At 54.8% G+C, this 11691-nt stretch overlaps 1 protein-coding gene across 1 annotated transcript in view; it reads left to right on the plus strand.

Annotated features, from left to right (window-relative positions):
* The window catches only part of LOC142313021 (uncharacterized), a gene marked incomplete at its 5' end in the record, with an annotated part of 144984 nt that overhangs the window by 69859 nt on the left and 63434 nt on the right, over positions 1-11691 (plus strand). The window contains 1 exon segment of the mRNA XM_075352007.1: positions 829-897. Within this exon segment, the coding sequence (XP_075208122.1) occupies positions 829-897 (69 nt within the window).

Below are 11691 nucleotides of genomic sequence, written 5' to 3' on the forward strand. Positions count from 1 at the left end.
CTCCACAATATGCAGCAGCAAATATGTAATATCACCCCATAACCAGCACACCTCCATACACTGCGGAGCTGATCATGTGACCCCTGACTCCTCCCCTCCATGTGACATCATCACAGGTCCTGGAAGCACAGAGCAGCCATATATCTAGTGTGCGGCTCTGCAGGAGGAGGTGTGTGGAGATTCCCCATTACTGGGCTCAGGCTCCATACACATTAGATGCTGGGGGAGAACAGTCGGTCGCTCGGTGGTTTCTCCCGTATACAGGGACGCTCGGCTGTCGGCTCCTGTGTTCTCTATTCGCCGCTGTTTATCTGCTGGAGATAAAAGATCCAACTGTGGAGAATCCGACAGACCGGACCCTTCTCCCGACATCCTCTGCTGTGGAGAGTGCACAGGGGGCGCAGCAGGCGGATTATAGAGTGCGGTTGTGTTGTTCTCGGGCTGATGCTCCTGTTTCCTTCAGTCTCTGATGACATCACTGCAGCTACGTCATTGGTCACAGCGGTGATGTCACTATGTATGACACGTGATCGCTGTGGTCCTCGAATGGCTGTAAGTCATGTGACGGTGACATCACTGTGACCTCAATCTCCGAGGATCCGTCCTGACCGGATATTAACCTTATATTTCCCTCCACAAACAATCTACACGTTCTGTCTCCTCATATATTTCCCCTTATTATCTCTAGTAATTGTATTATTACAGCGGATTCTTTATGATGTTACATCGTCATCTTCCCCCATTCAGGTCCCTACAATATTGGATCCTCTCAGTGGAGATCTTCTATAGAAGAGAATTCTCCTGATTGCCCCGTGAAGGATGGATATGGACAGGGACAAGATGGCGGAGAGGATATTACACCTCACCCTAGAGATCCTCTTCCGGCTTACTGGAGAGGTGAGAGATTCTGATGACGTCACATTACATCATTTTGCACCAAGACAATTATGCACCATATAAGTATGATGCATTGAATTAGGCCAGAAATATTATTATGATGCACTTGATCATCTATCATCACTTCTCTGCCATCATCTAATCATCATGTCTATCTTCCAACAAGTATGTTAAACCATCCACCCTACTTTCCCATGTACTGAACTGATCTTCCCTTTTCTCTGCTACTACTGCTAATACCTGGTATGTTAAATCATCCACCCTACTTTCCCAATATATCTGACCTGTTCTCTCTTTGCTTCAATATCTCTCTGGCATGCTCCAGCATCTCACTGTGACCCCCCCCTCCTGTTCCTCACCTTCTTTTTATGACCTTTGTTTACTTTGCCTATGTGATGCTGTATCTGGTTTCTTTGATTGAGTGATCAAGAGGTTCTTGTTGCACCCCACCCCTTCACAGCTGATTGCACTTGTATATGTATATATTGGGGCAAGTAAAAGTCTGTACAAAGACTTTTCATCTGCACCATATAAGCATACCTCCCAACCGTCCCGGATACAGCGGGACTATCACGCTTTGCATTGTTTGTCCCGTTGCCACGGGCGGGACGGCCGTCTCCTGGGCTCCGCCCACCCACTCTCTCCCCGCCTCCCTGCTTTTCCCTCCTACCATCCTAACATGTGACGTGCATAAAAGAGAGGAGCGCGCTGCCCGAAACTGCTCTGTGCTGCTGCTAAGGTATGTAAACATAATCTCCCCAGCGCTGATTCCCCCCCCCCGGCCGGAGCCTCTCTGTGCGGTCGGCCGGCCGCCTGTCTGTGCGGTCGGCCGGCCGCCTGTCTGTGCGGGCGCCCCCCGCCGCCTGTCTGTGCGGGCGCCCCCCGCCGCCTGTCTGTGTGGGCGCCCCCCGCCGCCTGTCTGTGCGGGCGCCCCCCGCCGCCTGTCTGTGCAAGCGCCCCCGGTGCCTGTCTGTGCGGGCGCCCCCCGCCGCCTGTCTGTGCGGGTGGCCGGCCGCCTGTCTGTGAAGGCGGGCTGCCGGCTGCCTGTCTGTGAAGACGACCGGCCGCCTCACTGTGCGGGCGACCGGCCGCCTCACTGTGGCTGCCTGCGTGTCCCTGCTGGAGGCCCGCCGGCTGCCTGCGTGTCCCTGCTGGAGGCCCGCCGGCTGCCTGCGTGTCCCTGCTGGAGGCCCGCCGGCTGCCTGCGTGTCCATGCTGGAGGCCCGCCGGCTGCCTGCGTGTCCATGCTGGAGGCCCGCCGGCTGCCTGCGTGTCCATGCTGGAGGCCCGCCGGCTGCCTGCGTGTCCATGCTGAAGGCCCGCCGGCTGCCTGCGTGTCCATGCTGGAGGCCCGCCGGCTGCCTGCGTGTCCATGCTGGAGGCCCGCCGGCTGCCTGCGTGTCCATGCTGGAGGCCCGCCGGCTGCCTGCGTGTCCATGGGGCGTTAGGGGGCGTGGCCTAAAAATTTGCCGCCGCGCGCTTAGCTTTGTCCCTCTTTTCCTTCTTTAAAAGTTGGGAGGTATGTATAAGTATGATGCATTGAATTAGGCCAGAATTGGTCCGGAAGTGACCGGAAGGTAACTGGATACATAGTCACTGTAAACAATGTTTGTGTTTATCTTAACTTTCACCCCTATAATACTTCACTTTCTACTGCCCCCTCTGATCGCTAAATCCAATAATGAACTTTTCATCTCTCCCTCTATCCTCGCCACCCATCTCACCTTCCCCTCAGATATTTTCCTCCACATTTCACCCAGTGTCTCCAGACACACACGACCATCTCATGGCCTCTCCTGTCCCCACCTACTAACACTCTCACTGCTTCTCCTCACTGCTGGGGATATTGCTCCAAATCCTGGTCCTCCTCACCACATCCCTATTGTCACTTCAAACTCTCATCCACAACATATCACAAATTTTCACAACCTCTCTAAACTCATACCCATCCACCCAGCCCCCGCTCTCCCAGTCCCACTGACAGGAGCTCTATGGAACGCTCGCTCTGTCTGCAACAAACTTTCCTACATTCATGATGTTTTCATCACTAATAAACTTTCCTTCCTCGCCATCACAGAAACCTGGCTTACCCCCTCTGACACAGCCTCTCCTGTTGCACTTTCTTATGGCGGTCTCCAACTCTCCCACACCCCCCGCCCCAGTAACAAGCATGGTGGAGGAGTTGGTTTGCTCCTGTCCGACCAATGCTTCTTTACACCAATTCCACTACCACCCTCTGTTACTCTCCCATCTTTTGAGGTGCACTCCGTACACATCTACGCCCCCTCCAACCTTTAACTGGCTGTTATTTACCGCCCTCCAGGGCCAGCCACTGCCATTTTTGATCATTTCACCACCTGGCTACTACACTTCCTTTCCACCGACATCCCCACCATCATCTTGGGTGATTTCAACATCCCCATTGACACTTCCCACTCATCTGTCTCCAACCTTCTAACACTCACTTCCTCCTTTGGCCTCACCCAATGGTCTCCTGCAGCTACTCACAAAGATGGCCACACGCTGGACCTCACCTTCATTCGCCCCTGTTACCTATCTAACCTCTCTAACTCACCTCTCCCCCTGTCTGACCACAACCTACTCACATTCTCTTCCCTCTCTTCTCCAAGTATGCAACCCCCCTCCACAAACTTCCACACCCTCGCAGAAATATCAAACACATTGATTTACACGCCCTTTCTCAGTCCCTTCTCCCTCTCACAGACATTGCATTTTTACACGATGCAGATGCTGCTGCAACTTTATACAACACTACAATCTCTGCAGCTCTCGAATCTGCTGCCACCCTCACACACACCAAAACCAGCACAATCAACAGGCAACCCTGGCACACGAGTCAGACTGAACTGAGACGGGCTTCCAGAATTGCTGAGCGCAGATGGAAGAAGTCTCATTCCACTGAGCACTTCGTTGCATATAGAGTCCCTCACCACCTTCAAGTCCACACTCACTACTGCAAAACAAACCTACTTCTCATCTCTCATATCCTCTCTCTCTCACAACCCTAAACAGCTATTTAACACTTTCAATTCTCTCCTCCATCCTCCAGCACCACCTCCCTCTCCTCTCATGTCAGCTGAAGACTTTGCCTCTTTCTTCAAGCAGAAGATTGACAACATCAGAGCAAGCTTTGGCCCACAATCACCACAGCCCCTCATCATAGCTACTCAGCCCTCTTCCTCCAAATCCAGCTTCTCCACCATGACAGAAAACAATCTTTTCACTCTACTCTCAAGATCACATCTAACCACCTGTGCACTTGACCCGCTCCCATCGCACCTCATCCCCAACATCACCGCAGTCCTCATCCCAGCCCTAACCCATCTCTTCAACCTATCACTAACAAGTGGTGTATGCCCCTCTTGCTTTAAACATGCCTCCATTACACCCATCCTCAAAAAGCCCTCCCTTGACCCATCCTCTGTGTCAAACTATCGCCCCATATCCCTTCTCCTCTATGCCTCAAAACTACTGGAACAGCATGTCCATCTTGAATTGTCCTCATAACTCTCCTCCTGCTCCCTCTTTGACCAGCTACAATCTGGCTTCTGACCACATCACTCTACTGAAACTGCCCTAACCAAAGTCACCAATGATCTACTAACCGCCAAAGCCAAGCGACACTACTCTATCCTCCTCCTCCTGGACCTGTCCTCTGCCTTCGACACAGTAGACCATTCCCTCCTACTACAGATTCTCTTTTCTCTGGGCATCACAGACTTGGCCCTATCTTGGATCTCCTCATACCTAACCGACCGAACTTTCAGCGTCTCCCATTCTCACACCACTTCCTCATCTCGCCCCCTATCTGTCGGTGTCCCCCAAGGCTGAGTTCTTGGACCCCTGTTGTTCTCCATCTACACCTTCAGTCTGGAACAGCTCATAGAGTCCCACGGCTTCCAATATCATCTCTATGCCGATGACACACAGATCTACCTCTCTTGACCTGACATTACCTCTCTACTAACCGAAATTCCACAATGTCTGTCTGCTATTTCATCCTTCTTCTCTGCACGATTCCTAAAGCTTAACATGGACAAAACAGAGTTCATTGTCTTTCCTCCTCCTCACTCATCTCCTCCAACAAGCCTTTCCATCAAACTTGATGGTTGCTCACTCTCCCCAGTCTCACATGCTCGTTGCCTTGGAGTAACCCTGGACTCTGCTTTATCCTTCAAGCCACACATCCAAGCCCTTTTCATTTCATGCAGACTACAACTCAAAAATATCTCCCGGATCCGTGATTTCCTTAACCAGGAATCAGCAAAAACATTAGTGCATACCCTCATCATCTCCCGCCTCGAGTACTGCAACCTCCTGCTCTCTGGCCTCCCTTCCAACACTCTTGCAATCTATCCTAAACTCTGCGGCCCGCTTAATCCACCTCTCCCCTCGCTATTCCCCAGCCTCGCCACTCTGCCAATCCCTTCACTGGCTTCCTATCGCCCAACGACTTCAGTTCAAAACATTAACCATAATATACAAAGCCATCCACAACCTGTCTCCTCCTTACATCTGTGACCTAGTCTCCTGGTATCTACCTGCACGCAACCTCAGATCCTCACAAGATCTCCTTCTCTACTCCTCTCTTATCTCCCCTTCCCACAATCGCGTACAAGATTTCCCCCGTGCCTCCCCCATACTCTGGAACGCTCTACCTCAGCATATCAGACTCTCCCCTACCGTGGAAAGCTTCAAGAAGAACCTCAAGACCCATCTCTTCCAACAAGCCTACAACCTACAATAAGGGCGGCTTTGCACATTGCGACATCGCAAGTGCGATGTCGATGGGGTCAAATCGAAAGTGACGCACATCCGGCGTCACAGTCGATATCGCAACGTGTAAAACCTTTTTGATACGATGAACGAGCGCAAAAGCGTCGTTATCGTATCATCGCTGCAGCCTCCGACATTTCCATAATGCCGCTCCTGCGGCAGCGCGCACATCGCTGTGTATGAAGCCGCAGGAGCGAGGATCATCACCTTACCTGCCGCCGGCTGCAATGAGAAGGACGGAGGTGGGCGGGATGTTTACATCCTGCTCATCTCCGCCCCTCCACTTCAATTGGCCGCCTGCCGTGTGACGTCGCTGTGACGCCGCACGACCCGCCCCCTTAGGAAGGAGGCGGGTCGCCGGCCAGAGGGACGTCGCACGGCAGGTATGTGCGTGTGAAACTGCCGTAGCGATAATAATCGCTACGGCAGCTTTCACTATATATTGCACGTGCGACGGGGGCGGGACTATCGCTGCAGGATCGGTAACACATTGTTACCGATGTCGCAGTGTGCAAAGCCCGCCTAACCCTCAGTCCAGTAAACCACTGCGCAACCAGCTCTGTCCTCACCTATTTTACCCTCACCCATCCCCTGTAGACTGTGAGCCCTCGAGGGCAGGGTCCTCTCTCCTCCTATACCAGTCTGTTTTGTACTGTTAATGATTGTTGTACGTATACCCTCTTTCACTTGTAAAGCGCCATGGAATAAATGGCGCTATCATAATAAATAATAATAATAATCATTCTTATCTATGGGAATAACAGATGGACAGAAAGCCATGGAACCCATAGGGTGGAGGGGCGACATGACTAGAGGGAAGGGAAGGAGTGATGGGGTTAATGGAAACAGGAATGGTTTGTTTATAAGGCAGAGTAAAGGGATTGGTGGGTAGGAGGAGTTCCCTGGAGGAAGAGGTGGGACAGTTGAGGGGTGTAAGTAAAGGACTTTGACTTACCCCTTCTCTCTTGACTTCCGGATATGGAACGATCTGACTGGAGAGGTTCCTATAAGGTGTCAGGACGTCACCTTCTATTTCTCCATGGAGGAGTGGGAGTATTTAGAAGGACACAAAGATCTGTACAAGGACGTCATGATGGAGGTTCCCCAGCCCCTCACATCACCAGACTTCCGGATATGGAACGATCCGGACGTGCGACAGGATGGCTGCTACCTGGGAGCAGCGGATTCATCATGGCAGTGCACGGGCCCCTGGCAGCGCGGTCCCACGTCTTGGCTGCTGGGGGTTAACCCGTTGGCACTTTCCCCTCGCTCCCCTGTCAGCTGCGGGCGGCGTCCCCCCTCCCTCATATCTCAGGTACTTGCCGTGTGCGGGGGGAGCGAGGAGGAGATGCGAGAGCCCCTTCGGGGACCCTCCGCGGTAGGACGTGGGCAGGGCAGTACTCAGCTGCTGCTCCGGCCGCGGGAGGCATCTCCGTCCGGGCCGCGGCAGCCGGGAGGGGGGCGTGGCTTGGCTGCGGCCTACTTCCGGTCCGAGCCGCGGCCTGGATTGCTGGATGCGGCGGCTCCCGGACGGGGAGAGCGCCCGGCGGTGACAGAGGCCAGCTTTACCCCTCGCGGAAGGCGGGGGGGGGGGGGCCGCGGAGCTGCAGCCAGTGGTGGGTCCGGCACCAGGGCAGGCGGGCCTGGGGCGACGGGTGCCCAGGAAGCGTCGGTGAGTGGGGGTGACGGCAGGGGCCCTGCAGTTCCTGCTTGGTCACCCAGATCAGGTTGCAGCTCCCGGCCGCGGCGGTCTCCCCCAGGAGGGGGAGGGCCCAGCGGACAGAGGCTTTCATGGGGCCCAGGAGGGCTGGATGCGGCGGCTCCTGGCCAGGAGAGCACCCGGCGAGGACGGAGGCCAGCGTTACCCCCCCCCCGCGGGTGGAGGGGGGGGGGCCGGGGGGCTGCAGCCAGCAAGGGGTCCGGCACCAGGGCAGGCGAGCATGGTGCGACGGATGCCCGGGAGGCGTCGGTACGTGGGGGTGACGGCGGGGGCCCTGCGGTCCCCGCCTGGTCACCCAGAGCAGGCGTGCAGCTCCCGGCAGCGGCGGTCTCCCCCAAGGGGGGGAGGGCCCGGCGGACGGATGCCTTCTGGGCCCAGGAGGGCAGGAGGCTGGCGGCTCTGGATGGGAGTCTGCTGGCAGCGGGTCGGGCCACAGGTACCCCCTGTCCTTGCAGGTAGCAAGGGGGGGTCAGGCCAGAAGATAAGGCCCGCGGTGGCAGCCCGTAGGACGGGACGGTTTCCGGGGTTGTCGCCGCGGGATAGAAGATGGAGCTTGGAGGATGGTGCCCACGCGGCGTACCAGGAGGACGGCCGTGGTGGTGGCAGCGCTTCGGCGGCGTCTGCATTACATGAGCCAGAGGCGATCGGCTCCAGCGAGGAGGAGGAGGAAGCAGCGACGGATGAATCAGACGTCCGGATGGCGTGATTTTTATTCCAGGATATGCCGGGTCGCGGTCGGGTGAGACGGCCGTGGATTTGGCAGGGCTGGGGGGGGGCGGCTGCGGACACGGCAGCGCCGAGTGGGTTGGTGTTTTGACCAGGTATGGGGTTTACTGAAGTGGTGGATACGGTTGTGGAGAGTGCGCATGCACCGCCGGCGGCATGGACGGGATCGGTGGTTAGTAGGCGCAGGTGCGGCAGGCAGAGTGAGGGCGCATGAGGCGGCAGGGGAGCATTTTCGGGCAGAGGCGGCAAGGGCTGTGACAGAGTGAGTGGTGAGGAACGAAGAGGGGGATGAGGTGGTGCGTCTGGCTGACAGTGGCCAAGTGTGAGAGGTATGGGTGCTTCAAAGGCCCGCTGGAGGGGCTCACTTGCTGGAGGATGTGAGGGATAAGATTTGAATGGGGAACGTGTAGCAATAGTTTCGCTGCTCCCCCGGGAACAGTTTCACCTGGATTAGGTTAAGCCAAGTGATTCCAGGAAGGATAAGTAGAGGGAGGGGAGCGCCGGTGGAGGCTCACCCTCGTACATTTGCAACGTGGCTGCGGGCATTTGCGTTTTTGGCAAGGGTATCGGGGGAAGGAATTGGGTAATTGGTTCGGCATGGTTCGGTTATATGGATCCATTTGGGGTGGCTTGTTAGGTCATATGGCGGTTTAGTCTGGCTTCAGTACGCCGAGTAATTTCAGCAAGGGAAGGTGTTGCGTGCCAGTATGCGGTAGGATCATACGGGCACATCCTTATGGCTGCAGTGGATGGCGGCTCCTAGTCAGCCCCCCCCCCCCTTTTGGGGGGTAGTTGGCTGTTCGGGGCTTGGAACCCCGGCGACACGGACGATGAGGGTTTTTTGGGGGGAATAGAAGGATGGGTGGTGCAGATTTGGCGCGGACGGTTGTCTTAAGCATAAGTGTTGGGTTGTGGTAAGGAACATAGTAATTCTGCGTCATTCTATTTATATTGGTGGATCTTTGCCTCCTTATTGGAAGTTGCGCTGGGCTAGGGGACACCTGGTGGTTGTCAGTGGAAAGAGGGGTCAGGAAGTGGTGTTGGGCAGGATGGGTGGGCCATTCGGGGCCCTCCTTGTCACGATTGGGTTTCTCTGTTGGGGGGTAGTGCCGGAAATGAGCCGTATATAGATGTATATATTTCGGCTTGTTCAAAACGTATCTTATCTGGAGGAGTCATCGGTGTATGCCTGCTTGGCTCCAGAATTGTCGGCGGTTTATTATGTGTCGTTTGACAGAGGGTGGGATTTGGTAAAGGCGGTGAGCCGGGGAGCATTGATGGCAAAGGCGAATTTGGAGGCGGCATTTAGGTTGTTACTGGTCCACCCTGCTAGCTAGCAGTTCTGGTGCTGCGGTGGGGAGGGGAGTTATTATTATGTTGATCGGTGGGTGCTAATGGGTTGTTGTCCCATTTTATGTTCCTTTGGAGGCGGTTATTTCTTGGTGGAGTGGTTTGTGCGTGGTGTGTCCCAGCTTACACCTCTTATTCATTATAGGTTGATTCTCTTTACATCGGGTTGGCGGGTTGATGATTCGTTGAGGTTGATTGTTTTATTACAGATGGTGGTGGATACTCTTTTGGGCCTGTTGGCGCAGGCGAAGACTGAGGGTCCAACGCCAGTGATACGGTTTGTGGGGATAAAGTTTGATGTTATGTTCAGAGGGGTAGGATTCGTGGGTAATGGTGTGGTCCTATGGGCTGCGATAGAGGCAGTTAGGTCAGCTAAGACGGTGCGGTTTCAGGCGGTGCAGTCTTTGCAGGGGCGGTCGAACCACGGGTGCAGAGTTACGCCGCTGGGGTGCGTGTCTGCTGGACGGCTGGCGATGGCTGCGCCAAGGGTGCAGCCATCGGATCCTTTGTGTGTGGTCACGAGGGAGATCAATGATGATCTGATGGTGTAGGAGGTTTTTTCTTACGTCGATTTAGTGGCCGCGGATTGTGTCTGGGTAAGGTGCTACCTGATGGAACGTAGCTGCGGTACTCGGAGGCAGCGGGTCCAGTTGTTTTCTGGTTGGGCATTGTGGGGTAGCGCTTCCAATCGGTGGTAGTGGTTGGGTGGTGGAGGTTGGCAGTTTTTTCCAAGAGGAAGGTGTGTTGTCATTCTGGCTATCAGTTGGTGGAGAATTCGATTAATAGTTGGTTTGCTAATCCTGGGGCCAAGGGTGGCGTACTTGCGACAGTTGGTTTCTCAATTGGATGTGTTTTAAAAAAAAAAATGTTATGCGTGGCGCAACCAGTACTGGGGTTCGCCAAGGGAATAGCAGCTGCTGTGTTTCCTTCCAGTTCTGCAGGTCTCGGGAGTTGAGGCCGGGTAGCAGACGAGGTGGGCACGGTGTGTCCGGAGGGCTTGTGGAGTCTGGTGTGGCTGTGTTGGGGAGCGGCTCGGTGCCCAGTGACTGAGGTTATTTGGGGCTGATATTCAGAAGTATGGGTGGCGCGGATAACGTTTGGGACAATGTGTGAGGAAGGCCCGGTGGAGTATTTGATGGTGGCGTTGGCAGTGGTGAGTAACGGTTTTCAGGCTGCTAGGCCGGCGTCCGCAGTGGAGCAGAGGGTGGCGGCTGTGGCTGTCTTGTTAAGGATTAGATGTGGAGAGATGTTTTCGCAGGATCTTAGGGCGCGGCAGGCCTTGAAGGGTTTGGTCGTAAGGGTGTGAGGGAGCGGGATACAAGGGTCCGTCTCCGTTGTTTTGTGGCAGCGTTTGGTGAGTGGTTTGTGGCGGCTATGTTCATCTGAGCACGAGCGGGTTTTTGTTTCCCTTGTCCAAAACGGTTTGTGTTAGCCTTTTGGGGGGCTTTGAGATTGTGGGGTTGGTCAGCCCATCTACGGTCAAGAGCGGAGGTTGGATGTTGGAGGATGTGTCCGAGGTGGTGCAGTGGGTTGAGCGCCGGCTTTGTCGCTCACCGAATTAGATTAGGCGGGTGGTGAAGGTTGGTGTTGTTATACGCGGTCCCGGGTGCGGAATTATGTTGTGAGGGCGCCCAGGCTCATTATTGTGTCGCGTTTGTTAAGGTACCATTTTGTGGCAGTGCTGCAGACTTGATTGCAGGTGGCGGGGGTGGGCGCCCGGAATACTATGGGTCGTATTCCTTCTGGATTGGGCTGCCACGGAGGCCCCTCGGTGGGCTCAGAAAAGGGGTTGTGAGAAGTATTGGGAGGTGGGAGTCCTCTTGTTTCGGTGTTACGTTTGGCCTCAGTTGTTATCGGGTTAAGGCAATGGGGGCATTTGAGTCTTTTGGGAGTGGAATGGGTTGGCGTAACAGGTTGGTGCTATCTGTGGGTTTATAACCCCTGGGTTTTGGTGGTGAGGGTGTGCCTCATTTGGATATTTGGGCATTCGTTGGTTCTCGGGGCCTCGACGGTCTGAGGCTCGCCTGAATGTTGCCAGTTGGGTCTGGACGGGTCGATGGTACTGGTCCAGTAAATTGGAGGCAGCGATTTGGTATCTCGAGAAGTTATTTATGAATGTTTTAAAAAAAAAAAAAAAAAAAAAAATTGTTGGTTGTTGCATTGTGTAAGACATACCTGAGCTTAATCGTGGGGTAGTTTTG

Source organism: Anomaloglossus baeobatrachus, chromosome 5 (genome assembly GCF_048569485.1).
Source record: "Anomaloglossus baeobatrachus isolate aAnoBae1 chromosome 5, aAnoBae1.hap1, whole genome shotgun sequence".
In the NCBI taxonomy this organism is placed as follows: Eukaryota; Metazoa; Chordata; class Amphibia; order Anura; family Aromobatidae; genus Anomaloglossus; species Anomaloglossus baeobatrachus.